The sequence below is a fragment of the Maniola hyperantus genome, chromosome 9, assembly GCF_902806685.2.
Source record: "Maniola hyperantus chromosome 9, iAphHyp1.2, whole genome shotgun sequence".
NCBI lineage: Eukaryota > Metazoa > Arthropoda > Insecta > Lepidoptera > Nymphalidae > Maniola > Maniola hyperantus.
Window position 1 is genome coordinate 586,787 of NC_048544.1, and position 18,390 is coordinate 605,176.

The following is an 18,390-nucleotide window of genomic DNA, read 5'->3' on the forward strand; positions in this document are numbered from 1 at the left end:
GGAAAACATGTTGTGCCGACCCCACATACCGTGGGATTAGGACAGGCAGAAGAAGATCTTACCTTAGGTTATCCACGTTCTTGTCGGACATCATCTGTAGAGGTCCTTAGAATTTTCAATGCGATTCAGCTGCTTCACAACCTTTGCGTTGCCATGCATTTCATCAGGGCCGCGCAGCTTTCCCGTTTGTTTGTTGAACAACTTCTTTGCATCTTTGCTCAGGCCCTGTCTGTGACCGTCGATTACGTCATGCTGCACTTCTTTAATGATAGTGCTGGCAGTTTTTAAGTTTATAGCTGCATTCGTGAAGAACAGAACCGATGCGAATTGGAACACGTCTAAAGCGGTAAGCTCGTTCGTTCACTTTTGTCAATGAGAACTGCGAGGCCGTGCACGATGCCTATCCCGTTGACCGTCAACTGCCGGTCTGGACCACAGGAACGCGATGCGGCCGGCTTTGCCATCACTTCGCCGTCGGGCAGATTGCGTCATGGACGCGATCATCCGCCCCTGAGCGAATCCCAGGCTCGATCCCACGATTGACAACCAACATCCTCTAGCTTCAGCGTCCGTCAAAGCGATACTTTGGCTGTGAGAAGCACGATCGTACAAGGCGTATGAACTCCTGGTACTCCATAAGCACCCGTGGTTGCTCCGGCGACTGCGGTCGCCGCCATGATCGGGCCTGCGATGGGCACGGTGCAGAGCGCCGCCACTCCCACACCCGTAGCGGCGACTGTCACGCAAGTGGCAGCCGTGTCGAAGATACTGAAAACTCTACTTATAAAGTCGCAGGCCGGAGAAGTGCCAAAACTAACGCGGACTTCATTATCCTCGTTGTATTCGTACAACCCACGCGTTGGATAGCAATAGATGCACTTTTGAAGAGTGTTGTTGCTCAAGTAATCTTGCCAATCGGCATATTTTCGTGCGCCCGTATCCACGAAAACACATCCGGACGAGCCGTCGACGTCTCGCTTGGCTTTGAACACGGGTACGGTGTAGCGCTTGTCGAACACCTTCATGACCACGAAAATGCAAGCAAAACGGATATTGTAGTTTCTGAAGTTTAAAGTCTCGACCAGTTGATCGCATATTTTTTCTATAACATCCAATTGTCTTTATTGTATCCTGTGTGTCGGTTGTCGTCAGTGGGGTGGCGGCGGGCGGCCCGTACAGGCCGAAGCCTACCTTCCTGCGGAATATGTTCCATTTCCAACTCTCGAGCACGTCCCATTCTCTGTCGCCGAGCAGGTCGCAGTATTCTTGCTGCGTAGTCCGGGCTTCCTTTTGGAATTGCTTAATATCTTCAGCATTCCAATTCACCATTTTGGAAGATTATCGAACGGCTTATTCGAAGAACCACCAGTGAGTTGAGGGTAGTTTGGCGATTTCCGCTTCAAAACTGGCACTTCGCTCGCCGTCGTCACAATACGGATCGAACTCAGCGGTTCTGAGACGCTCGTCTAGTCCGTCGACGTCTTCACGCTCTACGAATTCTTTGAGAGTTTTCTCCAAAGTTTCCGACGAGTCGACAGAAAAGTCCTTGAATGTATCGATGAAGAATTGAAGGCCGGATCGCTGGATCCTCACTGAATCTATGCTCGTAGAAGAGAACGTGTTGTGCAGAGTAGACACCTGGTAGCCCAAGGCCTGCAGCGCCGCCGCCACTAGCGGGCCGATGGTTTGTCTTTCTTCGGGAGTGTAATGGGGCCTACGTTCGTACTCCGTGCCTTGAAAACAGCATACACGGTAGATACCTCCAGGCCGTCAATGAGCTTTTCATGGAAATCTGAATAACTAGTGAAATTGGGCCTCTTGTGCGAGGGGTATTCAATCCTACAATGATGCCTCTTAACAACTTTGCCACGGTCCGTCAAATCCTGGGAAAGATATTTTTTTAAATTTTTTTTCAAAGTATATCTACATGATGGACCCCAGGTACTTTTGACTAAATTTTGTTATTAAAATATTTTTGTCGAATGAAACGAGTTTTTTTTGTTGATTATCCATAGCTGATATCCATTGTAATAATATTATAATATGCGAAAGGTGTGTGTCTGTCTGCTAGCTTTTTACGGCCCAACCGTTTAGCCGATTTTGACGGATACAGATAGCTTGCGTCTCGGGGAAGGACATAGGCTACTTTTTATTCCGGAAATCAAAGATTTTCCAGGGGATTTTTAAAAAAACCTAAATGCATACGGACGAAGTCGCGGGCATCATCTAGTTACTAATAATAATTGTTGTTAGAATAGACTACCTACTAAGTAGTAACAAGTAAACGTGCAAACTGTGGAACCAACTCCCATCGGCGGTGCTCCCACTAGATTATAACATGGGGTTATTCAAGGGGCGGACCAACAAATTCCTGAAAGGCCGGCAACGCATCGGCGGCTCCTCTGGTGCTGCAAATGTTCATGGGCGGCGGTAATCACTTAACATCAGGTGACCCGCCAGCTCGTTTGCTCGCTATGTCTATTAAAAAAAAAAAGTATTTCGAGTGATTTCGCTATCTAATAAGAAGTAGCTATAATCGCAGCAGCTATCAACATTGATAATGGTAATACGTAGAATCACTATCACTACCTCATATTACAACTAGCTGAGCCCCGCGGCTTCGCCCGTCCCCGATGATGCAAGATATCTCAGTACCGAATACGTAAAAACATTTAAACACATGATTCTTTAAAAATGCCATGGTATCACCACGATTTAAGAATATATCCGTACAGCATCAAGGCTGAGGAGTTTGATCTTCGAATTCAAAAAGCCTTTACTTGGTAGGTACCTAGACTACCTACCTCCAATATCATAGCACTGCCGCGGACCGTCGCCATATTTTAATTACGTGATATCTCCCAGATATTAATTCGAAATGAAATGATACAAAGGGCAATTTGGGTCTAAATTAAACACTTGAGAGTGACGAACAATTTTATTTTGATAAGGACTTTAATACTATGATAGTAAAAACACCTTTGAAAGTAAAGCTTTGTTTTAGACCTTTGTTTCAAAACCATAAATTTATAATTAATTAACTATTTAAGTAATCTGTAAAAAATTGCGGTTAGAAACCGGTTGCGGTTAGAAAGGCAATAATGCGAAGATGGACTTAGACCGGAAACAGGCATTTTTTAACGTAGTAGCACACGCCGGGTATCCGGTAGTAAACAAATACAAGCAAAAAAATAAAAAGAATTTAAAATACAAATCTTAAAACCCGTGTGGCTCCACTAGTTATTTTTCTTATTTTTACGGAAATCGGGTAAAACCACCGACAGCCAAACTATAGTACGCGACAGGTCGAGATGGCAATCGGGATATGAGGCTGGGCGACGCGCGACGCACACCCGCACGGCACTCGCGTTATCCCGCACCGGGTTAGCGCGGGGACCCCACCCCGATTGCCATGTCGACCTGTCGCGTACTATACATTTATTTTTTTAGACTTTATTGCACACACAACAAAGTAAATATAAAATAAACATACAAGGATCTCAATCTAATAGCTGTAGCTTGCAAAGGCGGTCTTATCGCTAAAGCGATCTCTTCCAGACAACCTTTGACGAAAGAAATCACGAAAGCACGGGTTGATGCGGCAACCGAAAGTGGCCCTAGATAATATATACCTACCATATATATTACTATAAATTAGACTACATACACAGTACATACTAATAATACACAAATATATAAATATATATACCTATATATCTATATACCTACATATCTCTATAATATATTACATAATGCTGTTGTACATAGATAAATAATAGTTCTTCAAACGATTTTTGAAGGTGTTTAAGGATTTCGCCTGACGTATTTCAGCTGGGAGAGAATTCCAGAGTATCACTGTATGACACAGTTTGATACATTTGTTTGAAGCTCACTACGAATAAACTCCTCTTAAGAATAGTCAAAGTCAAAGTCAAATGATTTATTCAAAATAGGTAATAAATTACTCGTATTGATGGTCTGGTATGGTGTTAGATTTATAAGATATAGTGGTGATAATTATAACGCAAACTTAAAACTAAAGCTACGAATAAGCCTTTCTAACGTAGCCGTAGCATATATAATCTATACAACTAATGCTCAACGCTCACCCACCCAAAGGGATCACGAACGAGTGTGCAATACTGTTTATAAATATAACTGATAACTCGCGGCACACGTCTTGTTTCGATGCAGCTCTGAGGCGAACTGAATACTGATAGTGATAGTGTATAGTGTTTACCTATTACAGTAACTATACGTGTGTGTGTTGCTCGCGCGCAGCCGGCCGCGTAGGCGCAACGTGAGTCGGCAACTGTACCCGTAGTACAAGATTTTACGTCTCACCAAACGAAACCAAATTCGAGAGTCGAAATACTTCCGCGTTACAGTAAAATGGACCTAAACAGCCTTGAATTGAAGTCAAATATTCGCGACAGGGTCTTCTCCGGTTGGCCGAAGGCCAAGCGGGGGTACGGGCCTCGAGGCGTAGCCTCCTTACCCGGGTAGGGCGCGGGGTATTCATGTTACCCCGGTGTTGGTCTTCTAGCCGGAATTTCACTGGCTAGGGCCCACCATCTTGGCTTGGGGCCTCGTGGCTGGTTGCGTTCCCCGCGCTGCGGGCGATAGATTCGCCGTCGCGCACGGGGGTGGTGTCTGGTCCGGTGGAGATCTCCGCGCTGCAGACGATAGGCTGGCCATCGCGCGCGGAGATAGTGTCATATCCGGTGGGTCTCGCGTCGTCATCATCATCGCTAGGATCGCCTGCGTGCCACGCTAGTGGTGGCGGTCGTAGGAGTTCCCGAGGCAGAGGACGCCCGGTCGGTGGTCGAATGGTCAGCGGAGCGATGCCGTGAAGGTGTGTGTAAGGTCCGTAGTCCGCGCGCGCAAGTGTACGGACGTACTCCTCCACGGTCAAATATTCAATGCCACTGATTTTAATTTCGCAATGTTTCCGCTTGGAGCGCTGGCTGTAGAAGTGTAGACAAACTTGAGCTTTAAAACAAGGCATTTAAGATCCAGTTTACTGTAACGCGGAAGTATTTCGACTCTCGAATTTGGTTTGGTTTGGTGAGACGTAAAATCTTGTACTACGGGTACTGAGCGGCGTATCTAACCAAAACACAAATTGGAGCAAACGATACTAAGTTCTGAAACTTTTTGCGCCCTTTTTAGGCAGTGTTCCGACCGCCGACGATGAACGAGAAACGAGTAGAACTAGAAACTATAAACGAGTTGGCAATCAGCGAGAAGCGAGTGTGTAGTTTCGATAGTTTTGTTGCCGGGCTATAAGCGAACGTGCAACGATTACTCGCGCCATTCGTCCGCGGTCGCTCAGGCCTGTGCAAACCTGCGCGCGCGTTACGTGTTCAAGCGAGCGAACATCGCTGAATGAATATCACTGAGCGAGTTTATTTTTGAAAGCTCGTCGCTCAGCGACAAGTGTGAACAGTCGGAGAGCAACTTTTGATATATGCATCTCTTTCGTTTACACGGAATGTACATTTATTGTGCGTTTCTTGAGAGAGAAAATCGCCGATAGTTAGTCGTTTTCTCGTCGCGGCGGTCGGACCCCTGCCTTACACTAGTGCCCAAAAAGGGGTATAATTTTTCAGGGTTCATGTGTGTATGTATTACATGAAGCCAGTCATGACTTTTAAGAGGAGCATTTTTGAAAATACCTACTCGTGTAGAGTTTTGTCACTAGACTATACTCAGATACAGATTTGAATGTATCATTATCAATCAGCCTGTTTGCGTCCACTGCTGGACATAGGCCTTCCCAAGGGCACGCCACCACCCACTTCCCGCTACCTTCTTAAGGTCGTCAGTCCAGCGCCAGCGGGTTGGAGGTGGTCCCTCACTGCGCTTGCCGATACGCGGTCTCCACTTCAGAACACTTTGGATGTATGGGTTGTTAGAATTCTCAGATCATTCATTCCGAGTGACACTGGGTATAATTTTTTTTTTTAAATAATTCAATATTGCGACTTCGTAACGCCATTTTGATTTTTTTTGGCAGAACAGTCGTGTTTTTTAATTTTTTTTAATCAGTAGGTACTTGTTTTCTGATTTCGAACATGTTATGTCGGTCTTATCTTTTCACAGCCCACCCATTTAACTGATTTTGTTGAAATTTGGCACAAAGATAGCTCGCATCCCGGAGACGGGCATAAGTAGGCTATTTATCCCAGAAATCCAAGAGATTTCCCCTTTCCCCTCCAACTAAGCGTAAAGCCTGTGCTAGGAGTAGGTACGACAATAATGCAACGAGTGGGGTTTGAACCGCCGACCTTTCCGATTTCAGTCCGCTGCTTTAACCGTTGAGCTATCGAGGCTGAATTTGTCTCAATATTGCAATAATCGGCAGCTACGCCCTTCTTTCTTTGAATATTCGGGCCGCCATTATAAACAAATAAATAAATAAACTACTATAACACACTATTATAACAATAAACTTCTTCAGTGCTATGAGTCAGGCGTGCAATTGCACTGGCTGTGTGCGATAAAGAATTGAGTGATGTTAGTGAAATATCGATAGCTTAGTATCGATATGTCGATATCGACCACAAAATATCGATATTCCATAACATCGATGGTTTATTAGGTAACACTTTTAAGCAGGCTCGGCATTGATGTATTTCAAACATGATTTTTTAATAGAAAAAAGTTTTAATAGAAGGAATTAATCATCATGTTTTAAACAAAAAATGAATGTATGTGTATTAAGGCATAATTACAGTAACAGATATCATTAGATATAGTACAGTGAATAACATTTAATAATCACAACGTAATAAAATATAAAAATAATAATCGTTTTATCACTCTGCGATAATCAGAAGAATTCTTTTACGAACTCTGTGATTTTTAAAATACTAAACATTGAATAAATAAAACAAAACAAATAAAAATATCGATATTTTTATATTTATGCGTTGTGATTATCGATATTTAAATACAAAAACCGGCAAAGCCGTGCCGCCAAGCGATTTAGCGTTCCGGTACGATGCCGTATAGAAACCAAAGGTGTATGGGTTTAATAAAAACTGCCATACCCCTTCCAGGTTAGCCCGCTTCTATCTTAGACTGCATCGTCACTTACCACCAGGTGAGATTGCAGTCAAGGGCCAACTTGTATCTTAGCCCTTGACTGCAATCTCACCTGGTGGTAAGTGACGATGCAGTCTAAGATTTCGGGCTAACCTGGAAAGGGTATGACAGTTTTTAATAAATCTATACTCCTTTAGTTTCTACACGGCATTGTACTGGAACGCTAAATCGCTTGGCGGCACGGCTTTGCCGGTAGGGTGGTAACTAGCCACGGCCGAAGCCTCCCACCAGATATTTCGAACTTGCTACTCACCTGTTGTAAATATAACGAAATTAAATAGAATTTATTCATTCACATTGATTAGTTACGAAGTTCACGACAGGTGGAGATGGCAATCGGGGTATCAGGTGGGGGGACGCTCCGCACACCCGCACGTCATCCACCCTCGCCCGCAGCGGGTGAGCGCGGGGGCTGTGCGGGACGTCCCTACCGCAATTGCCATCTCAACCTGTCGCGTACTATAGCTATGCTGTATGTTATCAGATAGATAAGTAGGTAGGTATTCGCTATTCGCTAGTCCGTAGGTACGACTTGCTATTTTAGTTGTTACATACTCCTATGTACGGAGATATGTAGATATATGCAAGTATATATAGTCTGTTTTCCCGTGGGTTTTCCTTATTCCATTTATACATAACTATTACATTATATGTAATGCTCTATCGGGTACTTCCCCCAACTTTGTCCGCGTAGATTTAGGTTTTTAAAAATCCCGTGGGATCTCTTGTGGGATTTTCTGGGATAAAAGTACTCCAGGTCATAAACTATACCCAAAGTAAATAAAAGGTTCTTAGAATTTTGTGAAGAAATAACAAACAAAGTAAGACTAAGAAATGCCACTAGAATTATAGCTAATATTCACATAGGTAATTCATACCTAGATGAGTATTAAACAGAAATTAAAATGTAAATAGCAAATAAGAAATTAATTAAATGTACATAAACATAATTACAAATAAATAGCTGTAAGAAAATATGTATAGCTATATTATATTATATAATATATACATATACATACATTATAATTATAAAAAACTCTTATAATGAATGAAATGCTAAAAAAAAAACATAGCGCCTCATTCTCGTCCAACAGAGCAAGGCAAAAAACAAATAAAAAAAAAAATAAGCCATGTCAACTATCAAAGGTCTCCGACCATCATGTCGGAGGAAAGAATAGAGGACACACAAAAAAAAAAAAAAAAAAACTATACCCATGTAAAAAAGTACGTCGATCCGTTGCTCCGTTGCGACGTGATTGAAGGACAAACCAACAAACAAACACACTTTCGCATTTATAATATGGGTATTGGGTAGTGATGTACCTAATTGGGATGATACCTTATGTCAGAAATAAATTATTTCTTAGAAACTTTTAAGGTCTTCCAAAATGAAAGAAGGCTAAATGTTAGTATTTCTGTTGTTGCAGACTGCGCCCGCCACAAGAGCGCGCGCGGCGCTCGCCGCCGGCGCCGAGCCCCAGCCCTCGCCCGACCATCAGCCCGACAAGGTGACACTTTGTACATTTGTCTATCTACCGATACACTCCACTGTTGAACACAGGTGTCAGGGACTTTCACACGCCACGGTCTTGCGCCCCTGAACCCTTCCAACACTGTGTCTTCCGGCCAGCACCTTGGGACCCCAACGTCTATCGGTTTTCCGAACTATTGCGCCCTGTCCATTGCCAGTTCAGCATCGCAACCCGTTGAGCCCGTGACTTTGATATGAGGCCTGGGGGAAGGATAATAATAGTTTTAACGTTATGGCAGTAAAAATTGTTAACAAACTACCTTTGGAAATAAGAGAACTTGTAAATGTAAATAAAATAGAAAGCCTTAAAAAGAAGTTATTCGAATATTTAATTAAAAACATTTTTTATAGTGTTGACGAATATCTAAGATGACATTTTTTCCTTTAGTGTGTATTAATGGTTACGTTTTGACATATTTTGTATTAAGTACTATCTTGTTTTTTTTATTCTTTTGTGATTAAGTATTAAATTTGGCAAATTTTATCAAAACTATGTACACGTTTGTTAGGAATATCATAACATATTGCATGCTAATAGGGAGAATTTGGCTGTACCTTTTAGTTTTGTAACATCTCCACTGTTTACCCAGATTCGCAATAAAGAAATTTGTATTTGATAGGGTGTTCCTAGGAAAAAGTGGTAGCCGCCTGAATTTAGCGGGACCCTGCGACTCGTTTGATATCGTCTATCCACCTAGAGGGAAGTCGTCCACGTTTAATGTTTTGACTGCAAACTCACGTAAGGTCACCTCTTGTATCGCAGGCCCGCCGCCCGCGCCTGGAGACGGAGGCGACGACGGCCGTGGCGACAGACACGCAGAGCAACATGCCGCGCGACAAGCTGCCCAACGACAAGCGCGCCGCGCCCGCGTCGCCGCGACACGCGCCCGCCCCCCTACATCTCAATGGATACGTGAGTAGCATTCTTTTAAGTAGTAGTGCAGCGGGGTTGATTACGTAAAAAGTTGCAGTAGCGACAGCAACGCGACAGCAGTAGCAATGCGACAGTTCATTTGCTGTCTCTCTTCCTCTTCTTCTTTTGCTTTGTGGCTATTGCTGTCTCTCTCTAGCCGGACGTTTGACAGCAATGTTCGCGAGATTTACGCCTGTCGCAAGCCTGTCGCCAGATACGTAAACACCGCGCCGGTCTTCTCCGTTTGGCCGCAACGGCCTATGCCTAGGCCCGGATAAGGAGGCATGACCTCCTTACCCGGGTGGGGCGCAGGGCAACTTTGTGCCCTAGTGACTGTCTTTCAAGAATTTCACCGACTAGGGCCTGCCAATCTTGGGGGACCTCCTAGCTCCTAGGGGACTTTAAAGTTCCAATGGGTATCCACAGCCAATACTGATGATCTCAGAGGGCGCCACAAGAGGTTCGGCCGATGTTTTCCGAGTTTCTTACTTAGACTAAGGAGGTTTCAAAAGTTTACATGATTTTTTTTAATATAGCGTTTGACAGCTCACAGTGCGACAAGGCTATATTGGCGCGTGGCGAAAATCAGAACTAACGTTGCCGTCAAGTGTCCCCTTTGTTCTTGTTTGAATATTCTAAGCATCTTTAAGCCTTTGTTCTCCAACAGCGCCCCCCTGTCAATGTCATTCAAGTGCCAAGAGGGCCTTGTCGCACTGTAGTATTTAAACTAATAAAACTCAAATTATTTATTCAGAATAGGTAAAATTTTACGCTTCCTGATTGTCATAAATTTTTATTCGTAAGATGATAATATGATATATGATATTAATTATATGATATGATGATATGATATGATATTAATTATAATAGAGATAAAATTTTACCGTGTATTACCTACACTCACATACGCACAGCTTGGCATAGAAAATGGCGCTTGTTCATTGATCAAATCGATCAAATTCGATCAATCGATTGTGGCAAATCGATCCTGTCCTAATTTAAATAGTTATAGATTTTTTTACTAACAAATAGGTTTAAGTTTCGTGTAATTACTTGATCCTTGTTGGTCGAAATAAAAACATTTTATTTTATTTTATTTATTTATTGAGCTGAAAATAGTATTCGTCGGTTCATTTGTGGACACTTGACGCCTTAACATTTCCTTGTGTTGTTCCCAACAGTCAGCGACGGACAAGCCCACGCCAGAGAAGGAAGCCGAAGCCAGGACTACGCCCGCGCCATCTCCCGACAGACATGCGAAGGTAATCAGTACCCTAATTATAAATGTGAAATTGTGTTTGTTGGTTTGTCCTTCAATCACGTCGCAACCGTGTAACGGATTGACGTGTTTTTTTTGCATGGGTATAGATAAAGACCTGGAGAGTGACATAGGCTACTTTTTATCCCGGAAAATCAAATAGTTCCCACGGGATTTTTTAAAAACCTAATTTCACGCGGATGAATTCGCGGGCATCAGCTCTAGTCTTTAAATATATAAAAGGATTATACAGAACAAGCTGCCTGACTGATCTATCCACGCACAGCTCAAACTACTGGACAGATCATGCTGAAATTTGTCATGCAGATAGCTATTATGACGTAGACATCCGCTAAGAATGGATTTTTGAAAATTCAACCCCTAACGGGATAAAATAGGGGTTTGAAATTTGTGTAGTCCACGCGGACGAAGTCGCGGGCATAAGCTAGTGAATAATGATTCAAATTCAAATTTCTTTATTCTGAACTAGCTTATGCTCGCGACTTCGTCCGCGTGGACTACACAAATTTCAAACCTCTATTTCACCCCCTTAGAAGTTGAATTTTGAAAAATCCTTTCTTAGCGGATGCCTACGTCATAATAGCTATCTGCATGCCAAATTTCAGCCCGATCCGTCCAGTAGTTTGAGCTGTGCGTTGATAGATCAGTCAGTCAGTCAGTCACCTTTTCCTTTTATATATATGGATTGATATCGATAAACAGTGGAGATATTACAAAAACAAAAAGGTACAGCCACATTCTACAACTTTAACGCTTTTTCCACAGGAGCAATCGAACTCGGCGGTGACCGGGCCCCCCGCGAACCGGCCCGAGAGGCAAAGCGTGCCGCCCTGCAAGCCGAGGGCCCCCGTGCCCGGAGGGGGCCCCACGTTGCTCCGGCTGCGCGTGGTCACCGCGCCTCCCACTTGCGTGCAAGAGTTAGCGCCCGCCACGCCCTCCGTCACTGGTGAGACCATAGAGCAGAAACAAAGAGGAGTTGGCCTAAGCAACTGTGCACTGTGATTTTCAACTAGGTCCTGACGTCATCACTGTGGGCGGGGCCTTAGTTAGTATGCTGTCTGCGTTCGTCAGGTTCACATATATTGAGACTCGTATTATCGGTGTGTTTTCGCGTTTTTAAGAACAAAAGGATGAAGTGTTGTGTTTTATCGTGTCAAAGTTATTCAGACAGACGTTCTGATGCTATGAATGGTATCACATTTCATTTGTAAGTAATTTTATACGTAATTATTAAAATAGTTCTAGATTATTGACATCTAGTGTGAGATAGCTGAACTATGTAGTGACATCAATATATCGATGTTAGGTCGCTAAGCGAGTAGTTTTGCTACTAACCCGCAGATGGAAAATTGAGAAGTGGGCGGCGTTCCACAACCCCTCACCCCGCAAAATGTCACTCGATATTTCATAGGGAAATCTTAATACAACATCTCCTCTTTGTTTCTGCTCTATGGGTGAGACTACTTCCTGACATCAATTCAAGGCCCTTTGCAAATGTCGGGCCCCCGCCGCGCCAGAGGGCCCAACGCGTACTGAAAAAAAAACAGTAGTGCGTGAAACCTTTACGTGCTTTTAAATTTAAACCTTTTAAAAATATGATGAAATCTAAATATATTTCATCATATTTCTAAAAGGTTATAAAGAGCCTCAATAGCTCAACCGGTATAGGAGTGGACTGAAAACCGAAAGGTCGACGGTTCAAATCCCGCCCGTTGAACTATTGTCGTACCTACTCCTAGCACAAGCCTGACGCTTAGTTGGAGAGGAAAGGGGGAATATTAGTCATTTAACATGGCTAATATTCTTTAAAAAAAATATATATATACAAAAGGAAAAGGTGACTGACTGACTGACTGACTGACTGAATGACTGACTGATCTATCAACGCACAGCTTAAACTACTGAACGGATCGGGCTGAAATTTGGCATGCAGATAGCTATTATGACGTAGGCATCCGCTAAGAAAGGAATTTTGAAAATTCAACCCCTAAGGGGGTGAAATAGGGGTTTGAAATTTGTGTAGTCCACGCGGACGAAGTCGCGAGCATAATATTAAATAAATAAATAAATAAATAAAGCCTTTATTCCAATTCAATCTTGTGGATACATACAATTTATCACAAAAATTACAGTTGATATGACAATTAAGTACTTACATAATATTAAGATTAACAATTTATATTTACAAAAATTCAAACAATTATACTATTATATAATAACAACGAGCATAATATTAAACAATAATAATATTATATTATTTATAATGAAATTAAAAATAAGAACTGCAGCGTCACTGGTGCGAAATAGCCTACAGCCCTGCGCTGACCACCCCGCCTGCCCAGCGTGGTCAGTATGGGCACAAATTCTAATGAGCAGCGCCAATTTGGCGCGCTCTTGGAAAGGCCTATGTCCAGCAGTGGACGCAAACAGGCTGATGGATTGGATTGGATTGGAAGAAGAAGAAAGAAAAAAGATTATTTGTTAAAAGTTGCAACTTGCAAAGCTAGCTGGTCCAGGTCTATACTCTATAGCGGCGGTCTGTGGAGAGAACTCGAGGTTTGTGCCTGGCTGTAGAGTTTGCTCCGCGATCGCAGACTACTGACTAGAAACAGAAATAAGCTAGCTACTCCTGCGCTCCGCCTCTGGAAGGTGCGAAAGTCATTTGTGGGAATGAGTGTAATATTTTATAATAAAATTCCACAACCAATTTTAGACTTGCCTTTACACAAGTTTAAAAAATGTGTTAAAAGTATGCTCCTAAAAAAAGCATATTATTATACAGTCGCTGACTATGTAAACGATAAAAAAGCTTGGATTTGACTCGCTCCAGCAATGCACGGGGCTGCAATGGCTTGTATAGTACGGTATAATAACATTGTAAATTGAAAAATTAAAAAGAGCAACCGCCGAGTTTCTTGCTGGTTCTTCTCGGTTGGAACGGCATTCCGAACCAGTGGTAAATTAAAACTACCTGACTATTCATAAGCACTTTTAAAAAGTTTACATGAATAAAAAAACATTCTATTCTAAAACATTCTATTCTATTCTATTCTATTCTACTGCCCTTGACAGCTCGAACTTCGTCTCTCGCAGCACCGCAGTCCCGTCGTGACCACGACCCGTGCAATTGAGTTGACATATCGACAAACAAAAACAAAAATCCCTACTGCACCTGTAATCCATACGGAAGTGTGTCTGTCTGTCTATCTGTCTGTCTGCTAGCTTTTCACGGCCCAACCGTTAAACCGATTTTCATGAAATTTGGTACAGAGTTAGCTTATATCCCGGGGCATAGGACATAGGCTACTTTTTATCCCGGAAAATTGAAGAATAGAATAGAATAGAATAGAATGTTTTTTTATTCATGTAAACTTTTTAAAAGTGCCTATGAATAGTCAGATAGTTTTAATTTACCACTGGTTCGGAATGCCGTTCCTACCGAGAAGAACCAGCAAGAAACTCGGCGGTTGCTCTTTTTAATTTTTCAATTTACAATGTTATTATACCGTACTATACAAGCCATTGCAGCCCCGTGCATTGCTAGCCAAGAGTTCCCACGGGATTTCAAAAAACTTAAAACCACGCGTACGAAGTCGCGGGCATCATCTAGTTAACAATAAAATTATATCAAATCGCGGTATGGACCCGTTATCTACATTAAAATGTTCTTCTCTTCTCAGACCTGGGCGCGTTTGGAACCCTCGTACCTTTAGTTTTAAGTTCGCGTAATAATTATCACCACTATATCTTACAAATCTAACACCATACCAGACCATCAATAAGAGTAATTTATTACCTATTTTGAATAAATCATTTGACTTCGACTTTGACTTTGACTATAATGGTTGTTTTTGTTGAATGGCAGGCGAAGCCAGCAGCCCTCGACTAACAGCAGACGTGGACAGCGTACACTCCGACACACACTTCAAGAGAGGTCAACTTCTTTTTTTTACAGTACGCGGCAGAAATTAATGTTCAGAGCCTCAATAGCTCAACCGGTAAAGGAGTGGACTGAAAACCGAAAGGTCGCCGGTTCAAACCCCGCCCGTTGCACTATTGTCGTACCTACTCCTAGCACAAGCCTGACGCTTAGTTGGAGAGGAAAGGGGAATATATTAGTCATTTTTTCAGAGCCTCAATAGCTCAACGGGTAAAGGAGTGGACTGAAAACCGAAAGGTCGACGGTTCAAACCCCGCCCGTTGCACTATTGTCGTACCTACTCCTAGCACAAGCCTGACGCTTAGTTGGAGAGGAAAGGGGAATATATTAGTCATTTTTTCAGAGCCTCAATAGCTCAACGGGTAAAGGAGTGGACTGAAAACCGAAAGGTCGACGGTTCAAACCCCGCCCGTTGCACTATTGTCGTACCTACTCCTAGCACAAGCCTGACGCTTAGTTGGAGAGGAAAGGGGAATATTACTCATTTAACATGGCTTATATTCTTTTAAAAAAAAGTGTACGTCGACCTTTAAAAGGAGATAGCAGCTTTGTAGAGCACTGTCTCTGTCGTTGAGACCGACAAAACGTCATATAGGACATGAGTGACAGAGACAACACTCTACAAAGCCGAAATGTCAATCTAAAGGCCACATCTGCCGCGTACTGTACAAGTAAACAAAGCATTATCATCATCATCATTGTCAACCCATCGCCGGCTCACTACAGAGCACGGGTCTCCTCTCGGAGTGAGAAGGACCTTGGCCATAGTCTACCACGCTGGCGATGTGCGGGTTGATAGACTTCACACACCTTTGAGAACATTATGGAGAACTCTCAGGCATGCAGGTTTCCTCACGATGTTTTCCTTCACCGTTAAATCAAATGATATTTCATTACTAAAAACGCACATAACTCCGAAAAATTAGAGGTGCGTGCCCGGGATCGAACCCCCAACCTCCGATTAAAAGGCGGATGTCCTAACCACAAGGCTATCATAGCTTCCGTTTATTATGATAGTACGGTTTAGTATGAGTCCCGCAAATTGCAAATGCGCGTGGCCGCCATATTAGTGACGTCAGCACTAGATTGAAGTTTTTGAGCTGATGGTATATTTTTATTTCGGCTGACGTCACAATTGCGTCATATCGATGTAAATGAAAAATGAAAATGAAAATGAAAATCTTTTTTATTCGTATAAACTTTTACAAGTGCTTACGAATAGTCGGATGCATCTACCACTGGTTCAGAATGCCTTTCCTGCCGAGAAGAACCAGCAAGAAACTCGGCGGTTGCTCTTTGACATGGTTCCAGCGCGATAGCAATTTGCGGGACTTATAATTGACCTTTGTTAGAAGTGACACTTGGCGTGACAATGGATGGATGCTACTCTCAGCGTGAAAACCGCTTTTTAACGCCAACACAACGTCAACAAGATATTGACAAAGTTGAGTTTTAAAGCAAAGCTCTTAAGGTCCATTTTGCTTTTACGCTTCTTCTTCTTTTCGAGTCGACGGTCAATTCAAATACGGGCAGTCCAGAAAGCCGCAACCGCTCGGTCGCCACAATAGCAATTTGCGGGACTTATAACAATGACTGAGAAGCTGTGATAGCCTAGTGGTTAGGACGTCCGCCTTCTAATCAGAGGTCGGGGGTTCGATCCCGGGCACGCACCTCAACTTTTCGGAGTTATGTGCGTTTTAATTAATCACATATCACTTGCTTTAACGGTGAAGGAAACATCGTGAGGAAACCTGCATGCCTGAGAGTTCTCCATAATGTTCCCAAAGGTGCGTGAAGTCTACCAATCGGCACATGGTAGACTATGGCGAAAACCCTTCTCACTCTGAGAGGAGACCCGCGCTCTGTAGTGAGCCGGTGATGTGTTGATCATGATGATGATGATAACAATGACATTGGTCGCAGGTCCCCGACGCACGCGCGCGCGCGCCGACCAGAGCTACACGCAGTTTGCGGTCATGGACGACGAGAACGTATCTGCGCTGCAACAGGTTTGTATCTACAGCTGGCTTGTCGAAAATATATCGATAGTGGCCCCGATTCTCTAGTCTCTCTCTAAACTAAATTTAGAGTATCTGCATCCCTTTCTTTTTACTAATGCTAAAAAAGGAACGGAACATGACTTTCACATTTAAAGACTAAATTTTAGTGCACAATACAAATTTAAACAGTAGGTTCGCGAGTGCGTGCTAAAATCACGGGTTTTACCATCTAAAAATTAAATTTAGAAATGTCAAACTGCTTCTGTCCTTTTCATATTACAATAGTAAGAAGAGGGTGCGAATACTCTAAAATTAGGTTGTGCTTAGAATCGGTGCCATTATTTGGTCGATATTTCATTTTTCGATATTGTATCAAAATAAAATTCCAACTATCGAAAAGGTATGAAAACGATATTTTTTGTCGGACTGACAAACAAAAAATACCAAAGTTTTTACTTTACTATATTTTTTCATTGAAAATATCGACGGTCGATCGGATTAGGCTCAAAAAGGCTAGAACCCAGAGTCGTAAAAAGAAAACTATCGGAACTGTCCCTTTAAAATTATGATTATTATCAATGACCTACGACTTGCTACTTAAAAATTAGAAATTGTACCGAAATATCCATACCAACAACCCCCCCCCCCTCCTCCCCCTCCCCGTTTTAATAAATAACAACCAGTGGCCCTACCGCGGTTGTTTGACAGCTACAATTTCACGATCGCAATCATCTCTGATTGGTTAATGCTCGCTCACTATTGGCCACAATGCGTTGTTGCAACAAGAATCGCACAAATTCAGCCAATCAGAACAATTGAGATTGTAATAATGATTGATGCAGGTTTTAGACAATCGCCCTACTGATAGTAGACACTTGACAGCTCTATGTCGTGTCAATGCGCGGCAGATTCAAATTATGAAATCATAGACACAAAGCAAATTAAGAAGAAGTAGATAAGTGATGACATTGACATAGACAAATAAATGAAGAGAAATAAATGGGCTTCCTAAGTTCGTTTATATATTTATAAATCGATTGTGATACAATGACAAAATCATTTCGCTTAGGGAAAACAACCATTACAATTTCAGCATGTATATTACTGATATTACTACTGAGAAACTAGCAATATGTCAAAGGAAAATGGAGAGAAGTATGTTGGGACTAAAGATTAAAGATAGAGTAAGAAATAAAATGATTCGGAGGATGACCAAACTGACAGATGTAAGGAAAATTATTATAAAATTAAAATGGAAATGGGCTGGACATATTTGTAGGTTGGATAAGATGAGATGGACAAAAAAAGTGACTGAGTGGGTTCCGAGAAACAGAAAAAGGAAAATAGGACGACAAAGAAAGAGATGGCGGGATATTTTTGCCCAAAATGTAGGACCGGACTGGATGAGGAAAGCTCGAGATAGGGAGCTTTGGAGAGATTTGGGGGAGGCCTACGCCATTGAGGCGACTAATGCGTGACTGAATATATTACTATAAGGGACTTAAATATAACATATAAACATAAATTTTGACATTAGAAACTAATTTTATTATGACGATGAATGAACTGATATATTTTTATGAATTGATATTGTTTCGAATACGATGAATTTATGAC

General features: G+C 42.4%; 1 protein-coding gene and 1 pseudogene across 3 annotated transcripts in view; one reads left to right on the forward strand and one right to left on the reverse strand.

Moving 5' to 3' along the window:
* LOC117985170 (serine/arginine repetitive matrix protein 1-like) overlaps positions 1-18,390 on the forward strand; it is a 51,038-nt gene that overhangs the window by 5,043 nt on the left and 27,605 nt on the right. For all 3 annotated transcript variants that reach the window (XM_069500837.1, XM_069500836.1, XM_069500838.1), the window contains exons 2-7: positions 8,538-8,618; positions 9,405-9,554; positions 10,736-10,816; positions 11,599-11,779; positions 14,699-14,767; positions 16,697-16,782. In XM_069500837.1, the coding sequence (XP_069356938.1) occupies positions 8,538-8,618; positions 9,405-9,554; positions 10,736-10,816; positions 11,599-11,779; positions 14,699-14,767; positions 16,697-16,782 (648 nt within the window). The remainder of the gene's footprint in view (positions 1-8,537; positions 8,619-9,404; positions 9,555-10,735; positions 10,817-11,598; positions 11,780-14,698; positions 14,768-16,696; positions 16,783-18,390) is intronic.
* On the reverse strand, positions 73-1,329 carry LOC138402716 (uncharacterized; annotated as a pseudogene).